Below are 18,759 nucleotides of genomic sequence, written 5' to 3'. Positions count from 1 at the left end.
GTTCAGTGCAGTGGTACTGCCATTAAAGTCCAGTCCAGTGATATTGGGGCATAATTCCACACCAGAAAGATAATGGAGTACCAAAATTTGGAGGCTAAAATTGTGAAAGAAGAACAAGAATCACTTCCTCCTAGTGTTGAAGCTGCTGCCACAAGTCATGCCATAGAGCATTGGTCTTCAAACTGTGGCCCTCCAGATGTTGTGAAACTACAAATCCCAGCATGGCTTGCCACAGTTTTGCTATAAGGGAGTGTTAAAACTGTGGCAAGGCATGCTGGGATTGTAGTTTCTCAACATCTGGAGGGCCACAGTTTGAAGACCCATGACATAGAGGATGAAGTGCCATCAACACCATCTGGCAAGACGGATGCCCAATGTCATCATAGAGGGCATGTAAAATCCAAATAGTTTAGTAACACAAAGAAAACAAATAAATATGAATTGTTTGAGGAGAAATGTCAGCTTGCCAATATGCCATTTACAACACAGAGTGGCAAGGAATGGCTTAGGCCCTGGCCTATGTTCATGACTAGTGGTTTAGCTTCACGACAATCTAAGCCCTCATTCTACCCCTGCTAGAAAATGTAAGAGTTAAGCTGTCATCAAAAATTCAGCAAACAACTTTGCATTCTAAAAACATGGTATAACAAATTCCCAAGAAGAGTCCAAGTGTGTTGGTGGTTGCGATGCCTGACCTTCCCATCACTGTATGAGAAGAGGTGGCTCCTTTCGCCATTTGCATGCCCTATGCATATGCTGGAAGGTTATAAATGTAGCTGGTACTGAGGAGGAAGTTGACAAGGAGGGTGCTGCTGATGGTGATGTGGTTTGCTTAAATGAGGCCCTAGGCAAGACAGTTGTTGTCAATGGGATGCAAAAAGCTGTTGCCATGTGGGCAGAATGCCAAAAAATCCACCTCTTTGGTCTGGAATAATTTTTAACTATGTCCGGGCAACAATTGTCTTGTCATATGTAGCTTATGTAAAGTTGCAATAAGCAGGAGTTAGGATATTATACACCTAGGCACATCCTCCCTTATGCATCACCTGAAGCTCGTTCATAAGTTACTGTTTAGTTCAGGAACTGTATATATGACTGTAAGCAGTCCAGGGACATCTAACTCCCTTGGTCCTGTTGTATCCAAGCACCTGAAAACCACATCAGCAAGACACTCCTTGTCAATTTCCTCCTTGATCTGGATCGGAGGTAGTCCTGCAGGCTATGTCTCCGGCATGACTGACTCCTCTTCTATCCGGGATTCCTCCTTAGGATCCCAACATTCTACACCTACTGCTGCTTTTTTTTAAATATGATATTTATTAGATTTTTCAAGTACTAATAAAAGAAATTATCCAATGTGTACAATACTATATCGCAATCAACATAGCCAAGTTACAATTATACATATCATCAGCACTTAGAGAAGATATTACAATAATGTTTTATACACTGTATATATTCTGATGGATATACATGTATGCTTAAACAATAATACTAATAATAAGGATAACTCACTAAACAACACCAGACAGATGAGAGAGAAGAGAAAGGGGAAAAAAGGGTGGGAGGATATATGTATTTAGGAGTTATTTTATGTAATATAAAGGAGGCATCTGAGTATAAAATATTTAATAGTTTTTGTTTGACCATAGCTAGTTGAGGTGCAAATTTTTTCGTCCAATGTATTAATATACATTTCCTAGCTAAAGTTATTATTGTTATAAGTAATGGAATTGATTTTGAGTCAGTATCCTCCAATGTCAAAAAGTGGGGGTCACTGCGCTGTAGTGTGTAGAAAGCAGCTCAATAATTTACATAGATTAAAGAGAGAGAATGAGAGCTAGGGTCTGTGCCTATGAGAAAAAAAGTAAAGATTGCAGGAAACACAGATTAAAGAAACAAAAAGCACTTGTAGGGAGAAAACTGGATTTTGTTCTTACCTGTAAAATCACTCTGCCTTCCAGCAAGTTTAGACTACAAAATTAGAGGATTTTTTTTTAGAAAAAAGAGCTACATTCAACGGACGTGAAACGGAGCTCCCCTGCTACACCAACCCTCCAGCCGATCGGGGGCATAAGGGCAGGTGCCCAGTGTCCACCAATGACTCAGAAATAAGGATTTTACATGTAAGAACAAAAATCCAGTTATATCTCTACCGTCCAATGGGATACTGGGTTCACTACTATGGGGATTGAGACCTCCGCAGGAGAGACAGGCACATAAAAGAACTTTCAGTGTGGGTGCACTGGCTCCTCCCCTCAATCTCCCTCCACTAGTCAGTTTTGAAAAATGTGCCTCAGGAGAGGCAGTGCTTCTGGATGCTCCAGAGTTTTTCTACGTTTATTTTAAAAGTTTGTTATTTTGGGGCGCTGTGGTGATCACACAGCTGTCCTGCTTCGTGGGTGTCAGGGGAAGGGTCAGTCCCCGGCCTCTTCAGGTGCAGAGCTGACCCTGCTACAGGACAATTCGGTCCTGTGTGGGGCTTGTCACCGCATGGCATTGCGCTGTGGCGAGCAAGCCCCCTAGCCGCCGCACACCCCTGACAGGTCTGAAGACTTCAGTGGTGAGTACAGGCTGGGGGTCCCACAAGGGGACCCCACAGCCATTTCTTGTGCGGCAGGATGACGGGCAGTAATGGCGGCCCTCTAGCAGGGACCGCGTGAACCCCGCATCTGGTGACACTGGCATAGGGGTGCTGCCGCTGGACCACCAGGGACACCACTCAGGTTATATATATATATATATATATATATATATATTATACCATTATTGCATGTCAGTATAAAATTTATTGAAGCGCCAGCTCCGTGTACAGGGGGGCGGGGCTTCACTCAGAGCGGGACCAAGCTCTGCTGGGCGCGCGCTGTCACTTCCTGCTTCTTCACGCTGCCAGACTCCATTACAGAGGGCTCCTCACTGGCGTGGTGGATCCGGGTCCTTGCAGCACGGCAGAGACAGCAGGTTTTATAGCGATTTAGCGCTGCTGCGCTATCTGGCTTGTTTGTAGACACTGTGTTGCTCATATCACTGTGTATAGCGTTACCAGCTCACCCAGATCTGTGAGTTCAGGTTAAGGGTGCACTCGGTTCCCCAATTGCTCTGTTTTTCCCAACTGATTAGTTACAAGACACACATAAAACAAGCACATAGTCTGTTTTAACATCCAGTGGTGTGGTGTGTAACTGCGTGGGGGTTGAGTTGTACTGCTGTGCACAGAGGTACTGTCTCATCATGGTGAAAAAGTTTACTTGCATGGTGTGTAGCACCAAGTTTGTGCCCAAATCACAGTCCCAAGTTACTTGTGAGGCTTGTATGTCACCACAGCCCAGTAGTGCTGACACTCAGATCAGTGGGGTGCCCCCACAGCTTGTGGGGCCATCTCAGGCAGACGAGCAGGAGCCTGTTTGGGCCTCCAACATAAAGACATTGTTGGATTCTGTGGCTTCACAGCTTTCCACTAACACTCAGCAAACGCAGAGGGTTCAGAGGGAATTGTCCATGTTATCTGCCAGGGTGGATATTCTTCATACCCTTAATGTGCCTCCTCCTCCCGCACAGCCCCAAAAGAGGCCAGCTGCTGCGATGGCCACTGACTCAGATGATGACGATGAGGACATATTGGAGGAAGGAGAGGAGCAGGTTCTGCAGGAACCAGTCCCTGAGTTAGCAGTACATGGTCCTGAACCGCTTATCAGGGCCATTAGGGATGTTTTAGATCTCCCGGTGGAGGCATCCGCAGAAGGAGATCCTTTCTTTATGACTCAGAGGAAACAGCCAGTGTACTTCCCTGAGCAGGCAGAGTTAGAAACTGTTTTCAGGGCAGCATGGCAGAACCCTGATAAAAGGTTTACTCTATCAAAGCATTTCACTAATGCTTATCCTTTTGAACCTTTGGGCAGGAAAAAGTGGGAGGAGCCATTGGTAGTGGACTCATCCGTCTCCCGCCTTTCTAAAAAGGTGTTGCTACCAGTCCCAGGTGTATCCACCCTTAAGCACGGGGCGGACAGGAGGCTGGAAGCTACCCTCAAGTCCATATACACGGCTAGTGGGGCCTCTCAGCGCCCAGTTCTAGCCAGCTGCTGGATGGCTAAGGCCATTCATACCTGGTCAACCCAGATTCAGGAAGGGTTGTTGGGTGACATGACTGTGGCCCAGATTGGCGTCAGCCTGCGTCACATTCAGGACACCGCTAAGATCCTGTGTGAGGCGCAAAAGGAATTGGGCGCAATAAACGCGCGCAATTCAGCCATGGCGGTTTCAGCCAGACGGGCCTTGTGGCTACGTCAGTGGTCTGCGGATGTGGATTCTAAAAAGAGTGTGGAGGGTATTCCCTTTACAGGAGAATGGCTTTTTGGAAGTGAATTAGACGGTTGGATTTCCAAGGCCACGGCGGGAAAATCTACCTTCCTTCCATCAGCTCCCACAGTAACAAAACGCACCTTCACAGGTAATTCCCAGCAGTCCTTTCGTGGGAACAGGTTTCGCCCCAAGGCAAGGGGCGCCTCCAATGCAAACAGAGGCACGAGAGGCAAGTTTAGGAAGCCTAACACCTCCAGTACCCAAGACCGTCCCAATGCCGCGGCTTCCTCTAAGCCTGCAGCATGACGGGGTTTTCCCGCCACGAGAGTCTCTCACGGTGGGAGCGCGATTGTTGCTTTTCAGCAATGTGTGGGACGCCTCCGGCCTGGATTCCTGGGCCAGGGGTCTCATTTCTCTAGGCTACAGGCTGGAATTCGACAAACCCCCTCCCAGAAGATACTTCAAGTCGGCCCTTCCAGCATCCCAGGAGGATCAGGTTCTCCTTCAGGGGGCCATTACCAGGCTCCTTCAGTCTCAGGTAATTGTACCAGTGCCAAGCACGGAGCAAGGCCAGGGATATTATTCCAACCTATTCCTGGTACCGAAGCAGGACGGCTCAGTAAGGCCCATCCTGAATCTAAAGTCACTGAACCCCTTCCTGCGTGTGTTCAAGTTCAGGATGGAGTCCTTGCGGTCTGTGATCGCCAGTCTAGAGAGAGGAGAGTTCTTGGCCTCAATAGACGTCAAGGACGCCTATTTGCACATCCCAATCTGGCCCCCACACCAAATCTACCTCAGGTTTGCCTTAGGGAACGACCATTACCAATTCCGGGCCTTGCCTTTCGGCCTGTCGACAGCCCCGCGGGTTTTCACAAAGGTAATGGCGGAAATGATGTCACTGCTCAGGCTTCAAAGGGTGAATGTCGTGCCCTACTTGGACGACCTGCTAATAAAGGCAGGGTCGGCAGAAGCTTTGAGCAGTGCTCTCAATCTGTCCATGCAAGTGCTAAGAGACCACGGATGGATCCTGAACATGTCCAAATCATCGCTGGTTCCGACCCAAAGGATGGTATTCTTGGGCATGATCCTGGACACATCGGAACAAAGGGTCTTTCTGCCGATGGAAAAGGTCATTGCGATACAACAGCTGGTCAGGGAGGTTTTACAGACTCCCCTGGTACAGATCCATCTTTGCCTCAGGCTCCTAGGCAAGATGGTGGCTTCATTCGAAGCAATACAATTTGGCCGTTTCCATTCCAGGGTCCTGCAATTGGATATTCTGACGAAATGGTCCAGCTCCCCCCTGCAGATGCGCAGAAGGATTGGCCTTGCAACAAGAACCAGGATCTCGCTACAGTGGTGGCTAGATTCATCCAATCTGTTGGCAGGCCGTCGTTTCCAGATCCAGGACTGGATTCTGGTAACCACGGACGCCAGCCTGAGGGGCTGGGGGGGGGGGCTGTGACACAGGGAGTCCGCCTCCAGGGTCGGTGGTCTCCACTGGAGTCGGGCCTTCATATCAACAAGCTGGAGTTGAGGGCGGTCTACTATGCCCTGTTACAGGCAGCTTCATTGTTACAGGGCAAGGCGGTCCAGGTCCAGTCGGACAATGCCACAACTGTGGCCTACATAAATCGACAGGGTGGTACCAAGAGCATGCCTTGCATGAGAGAAGCATCAAAGATTCTATCTTGGGCGGAACAGAATGTCCAGGCCCTGTCTGCAATTTTCATCCCGGGGGTCGACAACTGGGAGGCGGACTTCCTGAGTCGTCACGATCTTCACCCGGGAGAGTGGGGCCTTCACACTCAAGTGTTCGAAGCCATAGTGGATCTGTGGGGGCTCCCTCAGATCGACCTGATGGCTTCACGATTGAACCACAAGGTAGAGATGTACTGTGCACGGACCAGAGACCCAGGGGCGATAGCGGTGGACGCTCTCACCTGGACCTGGGATTTCCAATTGGTGTACCTGTTCCCACCGCTCCCATTGTTGGCATGGGTGCTAAAGTGGCTCCGGCATCAAGGGACGGAAGCCATACTGGTGGCACCAGATTGGCCAAGAAGGGCCTGGTACGGGGACATTCAGGCCATGCTAGTGGAAGACCCGTGGCGTCTGCCCCTAAGAAAAGACCTGCTCCTCCACGGCCCGTTCGTCTTTCAGGACTTACAGCGGCTACGTTTAACGGCCTGGAGGTTGAGCGGCAGATCTTAGTCCACAAGGGCCTACATCCCTCTGTTGTCACTACCATGATAAAAGCCAGGAAACCGGTGACGGCTTCTCATTATCATGTCATATGGCGTAAATATATTGCCTGGTGCGAGAAGAATGACTTGCCTCCGGCCATCTTTCGATTAAACAGCCTGCTACGCTTCCTCCAGGCTGGATTGGAGAAGGGACTCCGATTGGGATCCTTAAAGGTCCAGATCTCCGCGTTGTCAGTGTTTTTCCAGAAAAAGATTCCGGCCTTGCCAGAAGTGCAAACCTTCCTACAGGGGGTTCTGAGGATTCAGCCCCCCTTTGTGCCTCCCACTGCACCGTGGGATTTGGAAGTAGTTCTTACTTTCTTAAGATCAGCCCGGTTTGTTCCACTGGAGGAGTCTGAGCTGCGACACCTCACTTGGAAGACGGTTGTACTGCTGGCTCTGGCTTCGGTCTGGAGGGTGTCCGAGCTTGGGGCCTTATCATGTTGAAGCCCTTACCTTGTGTTCCACAACGATAGGGCGGAGCTCAGGACTAGACCACAATTTCTTCCAAAGGTGGTGTCAGGGTTCCACCTAAACCAACCTATTGTGGTCCCTTCTAGCGCGGCACACCCGGATATACCAGATACCTTGGATGTGGTCCTCACCCTTAAAGGGTATGTCAAGCGCACAGCTAGGATCCGAAAGACGGACAGCCTCTTTGTGCTTTATGATGCGCAGAAGAAAGGATTACCTGCTTCAACGCGTACCATTGCCAGGTGGATAAGGTGTACTATCCAACAGGCTTATGCATCAGCTGGTTTATCGCTTCCTTTTTCAGTAAAGGCACACTCAACCAGGTCTGTAGGTACCTCTTAGGCGGCTGCTCGAGGGGTGTCGGCCATGCAACTTTGCAGGGCCGCTACTTGGTCAGGTCAACACACATTTGTGAAGTTCTACAAGTTTGACACCCTGGCCAGGGAGGATTCCCAGTTCGGGAATGCGGTTCTACAGCAGACTCCGCACGTTCCCACCCGTTCTGGTAGCTTTGGGACCTCCCCATAGTAGTGAACCCAGTATCCCATTGGACGGTAAAGAAAATAGGATTTTGGGTACCTACCGGTAAATCCTTTTCTCGTAGTCCATATGGGATACTGGTAGCCCGCCTCGGTGCGGCTATTCTGCTGACAGATTCTACTTCATAATTCAGTTTAGGCTTGTTGCCTTGTTCTCTATAGGACGGAATACATACATATATATGTATATAGATTTTTTCTGGTTACAGGTGTCCTCTGACACCTGTAACGAAGGAATCAGCTTTGGTGAAAATATTAAACCTATAGTGGCGAATGAAAGTATGTAAAGTAAACCATGTGGCTGCTCGGCACAGCTGTTCTGTAGAGACATAGAGAGATACGCCTGCCGAACAGTTAGCCGCAACCAATGAGCCAATGATTGTTTGGAGGCTGGCCAGCCTCATTTATGAGGGTCATAGAGAACAAATAAGGCTTCAGTCTTTCTGATCTCCTTAGTTCTGGTCACATAAGTGCAAAGGGCTCTCACGACATCAAGAGTTCGAGCCTCATCAGAATCTGGGAAGGATGGAACCATGATCCACTGATTCATGTGAAAACGTGAAACAACCTTTGGTAGGTTGCCCAACTTAGTGCGAAGGATCGCACAATCAGGGTGAAAAACGAAATAGGGGGGCTTATAGGACAGGGGTGAGAGGGTGAGAGGTCAGAGACCCTATGTGTTGAGGTAACCGCTAGAAGAAAACAAGTCTTCCAGGTCAACCACCGGAGATCGACAGAGTCCAACAGTTCAAAAGGTGCAGACTAGAGCATCCTTTATCTCTTAAGACCCTCCTTTCAACGATCAACCCGTCAAAGTGAGTCAGGAGAGGTGTGCAGGGACCCTGTGACAACAAGTCGGGATGATGCGGTACTGGCCAAGGAGGATCCACCGCTATTCTTTGGAGATCTGCAAACCAGGCTCTCTGAGGCCAATTGGAGGCCACTAGAATAACCCTCACCAGCTCCTGCTTGAGGCATTGAAGGAACCGTGGGAGAAGGGCCACCGGGGGAAGACATAAATGAGGTCGAACGGCCATGGTGCTGGCAGAGCGTTGACCAGAAACACGGCCGGATCTCGAGTCCTTGCCCCGTAACATGGCAACTTGTGGTTCCAACGGGAAGCCATGAGGTCGATCTGGGGCTTGCCCCATCCTACGAGTCAAGGCCTGAAACACTGCTGGATGGAGAGACCATTCACCTGAATGGATGTCTTGTCGGCTTAATTTTTTATTCCTGGAATGTACATGGCCGACAAGGCCAGGAGGTGACGTTCCGCCCATCTGAGAATTGGCCTTACCTCCCAAAAGGCCGCCATACTCTTTGTTCCTCCCTGGTGGTTGATGTAAGCCACTGCCATGGCATTGTCCATTTGAACCTTGACTGCCTGTAACCAAAGTAGAGGAGAGGCTTGAAGAAGAGCATGGTGGTGGAAGTCGAGCCTCCTGCATCAACCAACGCACTTGGAATTAATGATCATTCACCACGCCCCTCCCCCCCCCCAGCCTCTGAGACTTCCGTGGTCAGTAGAATCCAATCGTTGACAAAGAATGGTCGGCCCATTGATAGGGCATGCAAATGGAGCCACCAAAATAATGAGAGTCGGACCTCCCTGGATAGAACCTAGGTCTGAGTGTGCAGGCCCTGGGGAGAGTGATTCCAGTGTTTTAAGACCTGTAGCTGTAACAGGCATGAATGGAATTGAGTGAAATACACCATTTTGAAACATGAAACCATTTTCCCTAGGACTTTTGTGCAGAGATGCAGTGACACCTTGTTGTGCTTGAGGAACTGACGAATCAGTAGTTGCAGGGCCCGTAGCTTGTCATCTGGTAAGAACACTCTAAGAGTCCAGACGCACTCCCAGATGAATCATCGATGTCCACCTCGAACATTTTTGATCTTTTTGTTGAACTCAATAGGTACATTAGAATCCTCTGTCGTAAAAAAATATTTTGCGAAACAATCACTTGCTAAGAAAAAAGATGAGGCTACCCCTATTCTTTTGGACCATGAAGATACCGTGGCACTAGAAACTCTAGAACAACTCTTAGAAGAAAACCATACCCTAACCCCACCACGGAAAATATTTGATATAAAGAAAAATTTTAAACTTAAATCAGAATTTTTTCCCAATAAACTAAAGGAAGTAGTGTAGAGAGTTTCTACAAGACCACTCTCAATTAATTTAAGAGTCTCTGTAAAGAGATTAGTGAGACAAAAAAGAAACCACCTAACTTGAATAAATGGGAAAAGAAAGCGCTTAGAGACCTCACCAAAGACACCTCAATTATCATCAAGGAGGCAGATAAAGGGGGGGGGGGGAGCTAGTTATTCAGAATAAGGTAGATTACATCACTGAAGCCAAATGCCAACTAGATGACCCCTCCTTTTACCTAAAACTAACCAAAGATCCATCTTCCAAATACCAACAGGAGTTGTTTAACCTATTAGAAAGAGCAAGAGATAACGGGATTATTTCCAAAGAAGAATTTTCTTTTCATTTCACTGAACACCCCCTCACACCCATTTATTATAATTTGCCCAAAATCCACAAGTCACTCACCTCACCCCCTGGGCAGGTGAAATAGCCATGATACACATGGTTTACTTCACCATATGAGTCCATATGAGCCGTGTTTACTAAAGTAGAATGGATGCTATATATATTGCCTATTCAGCTGTATGCGCTCCACTAAAAGTCGAGCCGTGACACGCACGACCATCTTTTCCGGCTGACTCCGTCATATGCTCTCCATTCAATAGGAGCTATGAAACGCACGGCCATCTTGCTTCCGGTCTTCATACCCGGACATCCGCCGTCTAATGTAACATCATCGTTTGGGCGGATTAGGTACAGCTGTACCTTATGGACTCTAGGGTAAATAAACTGGACCAAGGAGCTACTCCTACATACACTCCTGATGAAGGTACATCTGAAACGCGTTGAGTGTTTTTAGACTGTCCCCTGGAAGTGAAGCTTGACCTGACCATCGTGGCGCTGCAGAAGAGAATCCCATCTCCTGGCTGGTGGACCTATGACTGAGCCTGCTTAAATCCATCTGGTCTAGCTGTTTTGCCTCTGTGGGGATATCTATTCATGCTGTTTTTATCTTCTACCCTTGTAAGTGTGGACCTTTATTAAATACCTGTTATCCAAAGATAATCTGCACTATTCTTGTCCTCTATTCTACCACCCTCACCTCAACTGTTGTGAGGACAGGTGGTTATCGTTAAATTGAATCAGTCTCTACTCAAGGAATACATTGACTCTGATTTTATATTATTATATGTAAAAAAGGATATACATTGGGCACTGTGTGTTAAACACCTCTGTGTTGTTTTTCCAATTACTCTTTTGGGTATCTCTTTGGATGTGTACCCTTTGGTGTATTAGCACTTAGCTGCATTGTTTTAATTGCGTACAATTGTTGAGACTACAACTGTCTATTGTCTGATGACACGGGCGACAAACCAAAACAACCCTCTTGGTTTCCACCCATACCAAAGGGTTTCTTTCAATGTGGATCCAGTCATTGCCTCACATGCCAGCATACAGACAGGAGAACATCACAGATCTCTGTAGATGGAGGCACTTTATATGACATTAGTAATTTTATAAATTGCAACACATGTTATGTTATGTACGTTTTGATTTGCGACTGTGGCCTAAAATATGTTGGGCAAACAACTTGTCCTCTTATACAGAGATTCCAAGAGCATCGTAGGAATATAATAAACAAGATCCTTACTCATAGTGTGTCCAAACATTATTTTGAAAACCACATGAGTGATCCAAAAAATCTGAAGGTCTTTGGAGTGGAGCATATCCCCAAAACTAAAAGAGGTGGGGATCGATTTAAGAACCTCTGCAGGAAGGAGGTTTATTGCATGTACCAAATGAACTCGATCCACCCCAATGGCCTAAATGAGGCGGTGGAACTAAAAAGTGTCATCTAATAAGAATAACAATCCAAAAACCTTCCTTCCCCCTTTCTGTTAGAAGTGCTCTACAATAGAATAAGAACAAAAGTAGCCTTAGCCGTATATGTTCTGTAACATCGAACATTTAACATTCCACACTTCTGACGAAGGACAAAGGAGTCCGAAATGCATCAAGTGTGATACATGCTGTGAACACCTTGTGGCTGAGCGGTGAACCTCCACTGATTCTGGACCTATTGAGGACTGGGGATACCGGTGCCTGGACTCTCTATTAGAACAACTAAGTCCTTGATCTTACTGGATGGGCGTTTTGCAGTTTTGCGATAAGGATGTGATTATACGCTTTTTTTCAACTATTCTTGTGAGTCTCCTGTATATTAATAAAAGTTTGTGTTAATCTTGGATACTGCACAATGAGCTGTTTTTGGAGATATACCCCAACCTCCCAAAAATCCCATTGAATTGGGACCAGGGGATATCATTATTGTCATTTCAGGTGCCCAGAGAACCTTGAAAAATCTTTGGATCATCGCTTTAATATAAGTTATGTTATTTTGTTAAACATACAAGGGTAGCGCTACATGGTTTCACCGTTTTCACCTTTGCATATATTGTCACAATTTCGAGTGTTTGTTTGGCAGGACACTTGGTGTTTATCATAATCTGCTGTACCTTGTTAATCTGCGCTTTTTTTGGATAATAACCCCTTTTTGGAACATATAACATTTATCAAAAATAATCAACACTAGAAATATATACTGTATATTCTGTGTGCATATATATATATATATTTTTGATTACTGTATATTATATATGCAATTCCTTGCTCTATGAAATTAAGTATATATGTATAAGCCATGTGTTTTTATATTTATATTTACTTTAATTTTATTTTATGCCAAAAAAAATTGTATATATTATGTTTTATTATTGTTTTTGTTTTAGTTTCTCACTATAAAATTATACATGCAAAATGTCATAAGTACCATTTTTTGAATATGGAAGAAAATCACATAAAACATCCACTAGGTGGTAGTATAAAACCCCCCCAAAAAAACTTTTTCAGTACTAAAACTTTATTGACTGTCCCAAGGGGTATAAACAAATCACGTGACCATCACATGATCGCGGGGAACAAGCTACGAGTGGTCATTTCTTTTACGTTGTGTCATTTCATATTCTATACCACTGCTGTGAGGACGTGGTTATTTGAGGATCCATACGATTGGGAATCCTATCTACCTTTGAATCTATTGGTGACATTATTTTGGACTTATTCGTGATTTATCACACAGTTTCATTTTATATGGGAACAACATCAGTGCTAATTCAACAATTTTATTCTTTTCTTGTTTATCTTTCACATCAGGTGGTTTTTGAATGTCACCTTAAATTGTTGATAAGCTGCTTTTGTGTTATGTGCACCTGAACAAAAAGAACTTTTTGTCGTACATGCTCTCATAGAAAAAAATGTGGCAATGCATGTTGGAACATGTAGTTTCACAACATCTGGAGGGCCACAGGTTGAAGACCCATGGTATAGTGTATACCCAGCTATACTTATATTAATATTCTATATTACTGAAACATTTTATTCTTTTTTTTCCCGCATAGAGAATGCCACTTGATTTTTGGGTATTTTAATATAAAGTCTTGGGGTCAAATGTAATGTAGCCCAAGTTCAGCGGCTGTGCGGGATACTGGCCAAATTCTGACATTTTTTAAAGGGGTCTCCCGAACTCGGTGGCATTCTATTTGTCCCTTGGTCTGGATGTACTATTTAAAAAAAGCAGGAGAAAGTTGTAACGCTCATTACTCACCATGTTGACCTCTGATATCTGGTCAATGCTGGAGATATGTATACTCATCCCCACAGTGACTGGAGGACCTGAAAGATAGGATTCCCAGGATTAGTAGTAAAGGATATTATAACAGGCTGAGCAAAATATATTTATTTATTTATTAATATATTGCAATTAAAATATGGAACGTTACACTTACAACCAATGGGGATATATATTTACTCAAGCTCAATTTTAAGTTGATGAAAATCAAACTTGTTGGTGTGTTTTAGGTGTTAAAATTAAATCTATAAACCTCTATGAAAACCAACCTTGAGTTAATGTGCCCCATAATTTCAATCTTAAAGTTTTTGGAATAAATTAAGAGGTATAATAAATATCAAGACACAAATACCAAGAAATCAAACAATCTTATTATTAAACATTCAGTATGATAGCATTTATAATACATATTGATAAAGAAGTGTTCTTAATATATCTTGAAATGAAATGAAATATTTCAGTTGAAACCAATGGTAATTAGATTTTTGTAGTGGAAATAATACGCATATGCCTACTATTGTAAACAAAATAATGTGGCGTATGTAATAAGCCTGGCAAAGTGATAAATCGTCGGGTAATAACGCACCAGTCAATCTGCTCCTAACTGTCATTTTTAAACCCAGCCTCTAACTTGACAATTAGAAGCCAATTGGCTTATGTGAATTATGACCTTTCACTATCACCACTTCACCAGGTGTAATACATCTGCCCCTTGTGACTTAGATGGCTTGGATAGCAGCAACTGTTGGCATTCAAAGGTTTGCACATGAGTGGAGGAACACTAGATTTTTTTAGAGGACCCAACCAATATTTCAATTGTGTGGGTGATTCAAATAATTTTGGAGACCCATACATTGATTTGTCATGCCAACATACATAACATTAGCAAGAGATAAAAGCAAGGGTAATAAAAAAAGATAAACGTCCAGCCAATCAGCATGTTACTGACGTTGTTCAAACACAGCCTGTAACATTTCAGTTAGGAGGTGATTGTTTGGAGATTCACTTAGGCCTATCCAGTTTTTCTCCCTTAAACTAGATTTTGATCCCGGCTTGACTCTCCTTCGCAGAAAGAAGGGTGGAGGTTACTGCTTTCCTGGACACTGGGGCCACAGGAAACTTTGTGGATCTGGAGTTCGCTAACTCCCTGGGGTTCACACCTATACCCTTAGAGGCACCCATCTCTGTCTGTGGTTTGGATGGATGGCCTCTTACCAATAGTTGTGTTTACTTACAGATGCCCCTTCTTCAGTTGTCGATGGGGGCTCTTCATTCCGAATAAATTTCTTGCTTCTTGTTTCATTGTCCCATGGCCCTGGTGGTCTTGGGTCTACCTTGGATGAGGCAACACAATCCTCAAATTGACTGGGAAACTGGAGAGATCATCCAGTGAGGGCCAAATTGTAGCAATAAGTGTCTTTCTCTTCCTCTCCGCGCTACATTTGCGGTCCAGTCTTCTTTACCCCGTCCATACTGGGACTTCGCAGATGTCTTTTCCAAAAAGGATGCAGATACCTTGTCACCGCATCGGCCTTTCGATTGCGCCATCAATCTGGTTCCGAAGGCACCTCTTCCCAAGGGACGTTTGTATGCTCTCTCTGTCCATGAGACACAAGCAATGGATCAATACATCCAAGAAAACCTTGCTAAAGGTTTCATTCGCCCATTCAAGTCTCCTGTAGGGGCAGGCTTCTTTTTCATGGAGAAGGATGGCACCCTGCGCCCTTGTATCGACTACAGGGCCCTGAACAAGATCACCAGAAAAAAATCCTATCCATTACCACTCATCTCAGTTCAGTTTGATCAAGTCCCTGAAGCTGTCCTCTTTTCTAAAATTGACTTAAGGGGAGCCTACAACCTAAACAGAATTCAAGAAGGAGACGAGTGGAAGACAGCATTTAATACACACACAGGGCATTACGAGTACTTCATAATGCCCTTTGGTTTGGCTAACGCTCCAGCTGTCTTCCAAGATTTAATCAACTACGTCCTCCTTCAGTTCGCAGTAGTTTACCTGGATGACATTTTGATCTTTTCCAATAACCTAACAGAGCACCGACACCATGTCAGAATGGTCCTTCAAAAACTTTGTGAGAATAATCTCTTTGCCAAGTTGGAGAAATGTGAATTTGAAGTTGACCTAATCTCATTCCTTGGATATATCATTTCCCCAAAGGGTTTCTCCATGGAGCCTAACAAGGTCCAGGCCATTCTCTCCTGGGCCCGTCCAACCTCTTTGAAGGCTCTTCAAAGGTTCCTTGGTTTCTCAAATTATTACAGAAGATTAATTCATTCCTTCTCTGACATTGTAGCCCCTTTGATGGAACTGACCCGGAAAGAAGCAGATCCTCACTACTGGCCTCCACAGGCCATTGCAGCATTTGACAAACTCAAGGAAGCCTTTTGTTCTGCACCAGTGTTAAGCCATCCAAACCCTGAAAGCCCTTTCTTTGTGGAAGTTGGCGCCTCAGACATTGGAGCCAGAGCAGTCCTCTCACAAAGAGCCACATCTGATGATAAAATGCACCCCTGTTCATTATCTTTCCCATAAGTTTTCCTCTGCAGAGAGGAACTATGATATTGGTAATCATGAACTGTTGGCAATTAAGTGGGCATTGGAAGAGTGGCGTCATTGGTTGGAGGGAGCAAGGCATGTAGTCACTGTTGTGACAGATCACAAGAACCTGGCTTACATCAAGTCTGCTAAACAACTTAATCCCAGACAGGCCCACTGGGCATTATTCTTCACCAGGTTTAACTTCGTCATTACCTTCAGTCCCGGACCTAAGAATGTTAAAGCAGACGTACTCTCCTGCAGTTTCCAACCAGTACAGAATGTTCAGGTCCAGATCTACCCATAGTTCCTTCTTCAGTCATCCTGGCAGGTCTGACCCAGGATCTATTCGCTCAAGTTCTTGCTGCCCAATCATCTGCTCCTAATGAGATTCCTCAGGGTTATCTTTTTATCCCAGAAGGGCTGCAGAAGTTGGTCCTCAAAGAATTCCATTCCAGCAAAGTATCTGGTCATCCGAGCCTCACCAAGACTTTAGAAGCATTGTCCAGGGCCATCTAGTGGCCCACCATGAGACGACATACTTCTCAGTTTGTAGAATCATGTGACATTTGTGTTCAAAACAAGTCTTCCAGGAAGTCACCAATAGGTCAATTACTTCCGCTGGCCATTCCTGCCTTGGTCCCATATTTCCATGGATTTTGTCATAGAATTGCCTGTTTCCTCACAATACAATAACATTTGGGTCACTGTGGATCGCTTTAGCAAAATGGCGCATTTTGTACCATTGCGCAAACTCCCCAGTGCTGCTGAATTGGCTCCGCTATTTATCCAACAAGTTTGGAGCCACCAGGGCTCCAAAAAAACAAGCCAATCCTTGTTCAGGGCCAGCAGGAATATGTAGATGAAAGAATTCTTGATTCCAAGCAAGTTCGGGGACGGCTAAAATTCTTGGGGCATTGGCGGAATTATGGAGATGAGGAAAGGTCTTGGGTGTCAGAGATATGTCTGCATGCTCCCAGACTAAAAGCAGCCTTCTTCTGACAGTTTCCTTGGAAACCGGGTGCAAAGGGTTCGGAGTCCCCACCTCAAAGGGGGAGGGGGTACTGTTAGAGGCCACATTAGCGGCGCTTGCCCGGCGCAGCCGGGTCCTGCAGCGCTTGTCATGGAAACAGTTGCTAGACGCTCAGCGCGTCTCGCCCTGCCAGCAGCACCTCTACCCCAGCGGTTGCCTAGGTTATGGGGTAGCCAGATAGCAGCAGGTAATTAGCCAGTACACCTGTGGCAGCATGCAGCTGCTCTCTGTTACTAATCAGGAGTGGACACACAGGAAGCAACCTTTACAGGGTTTGCAAATACTCACTATAGCGAGTATTTTACCGACTTTGGGACACATTTATTATGAATGGCTGGGTCCCCTGGGACCCAGCCATTTCGGCGTGCACGCCATGTTAATATGTGTGACAAGGGGGGAGGGATCTGTTTCCCCCTCAGTTGTGATGCGACCATGGAGAAGACACAGCGTGATGGCCACTTCACACATCTGCTGGGTGCGAAAATGAAAGGGTCCCTGTCACCGCAGAGTCTTAGGCAGCAGTGCACAGAAGCCGTGTAAGCTGGCTCCTGCACTGCGCCTCAACAACAGAAGCATCTGCTCAGCAGGGGAACAGTGCTGCGGTTGGTGTGAGGATGGAGTACGAGGAACTGAAACCAGCATTGGGGGCCAGAACCAGGGAGGTGTGATAGTGAGGACGGAGCAGGCCCAGGCAGGAAGTAGAGGTAAGAGGGATGCGTGGTCCATTTAGCAGGCTGCTTGGCTGTGTCCTGTAAGGGGATTTATTGCGAGCAGGATTCGGGCTGCAAACTTCCCTCCTCCTCTCCTACCTCGCGGTGCTGCTCTCTTGTGTGTCACTGTCACCTCCTCCAGGCCCTGAGTGCTGGCTGTTAATGGCCCACTTGTCCCTTCCTCCCCTCACTGCATGGCTTGCAGAGATGCTGCAGCTCACCAATTAACTCTTAACAGGCAGAGCTGCCTGTAGGAGAGGAGCCTATAGACTCTGCTGGGATTTCATTAACCCTATCCCTCCTGTTCCTGCTGCCATTACTTTTACTTTTACAATCCTGATTGGTGCAGCACCGGTGTCCCTATTTCGACATTATGCCTTTTTCTAGTATATGTGTATCTTGCCACAATAGCCACAGTTTTGGGGTGCCCAAATCTATGTTTGCTTACCAAAAAAAAATAGGCTCAGGCTTGACCTTGGCTCAGGGTATATGCCATATGGAAGAGATGAGGAGGCTTCTGTATGTGCCATGCTGGGGAAGGGGAGAGGAGACTTTATTTCATTGGGACCCAGAAAAGGTCAAGTAGGACCCCGATTTTTGTAAGTGAGGGGTCCCAGGGACCCATAATTTTGGGTCTTTTTCATGATCACTGCTTTATAAGGGATTAATTTGGGCTGCTCCACCGCCGGTTTCAGAAGTGTTTGGAGACTGCTCTGATCTTGCTCTTATATCCGGTCCTGCTGGTGAACCTGTTGATACCTGAATCCCAGGAAGCTACCTCTGGCTACCTCCAGGCTGCTCATTCCCTTCTCCCCTGCAAACAAGTACCATCTAGCTTTTGTTATACTGTTTATCGGCAGCAGAGGCGGAACTAGTGAGCCCAGGTGCAAAAATATGCTTCGGACCCCAACCCCATACTCAAAATAGGAACAGTGTGCGGCGTAGGTGGGCGCCAAAAATTTAGAATATAGCTTTGTGGGAAAGCTGCATGGACACATAATAGTGGCAAAATAGTATCCGTTATTCACATTACACCACATAGTACTGCGAAATGCACATATTGTGTCAGGTAGAGCTCCTCATACCCTTTTCAGATCGCATTTATAACCCGAGTTATT

General features: G+C 45.8%; 1 protein-coding gene across 1 annotated transcript in view; it reads right to left on the bottom strand.

Annotated features, from left to right (window-relative positions):
• Nucleotides 1-18,759, bottom strand: part of LOC146035538 (gamma-aminobutyric acid receptor subunit beta-4-like) — a 335,033-nt gene that overhangs the window by 171,340 nt on the left and 144,934 nt on the right. Inside the window, exon 3 of the mRNA XM_083159044.1 lies at nt 13,321-13,388. Coding sequence (XP_083015170.1) covers nt 13,321-13,388 — 68 coding nt within the window. The remainder of the gene's footprint in view (nt 1-13,320; nt 13,389-18,759) is intronic.

The sequence above is a fragment of the Crinia signifera genome, chromosome 9, assembly GCF_055691185.1.
Source record: "Crinia signifera chromosome 9, ASM5569118v1, whole genome shotgun sequence".
NCBI classification, from domain to species: domain Eukaryota; kingdom Metazoa; phylum Chordata; class Amphibia; order Anura; family Myobatrachidae; genus Crinia; species Crinia signifera.
Note: the sequence above shows the minus strand (reverse complement) of the source record. Positions and strands in the feature narration are given on the sequence as shown.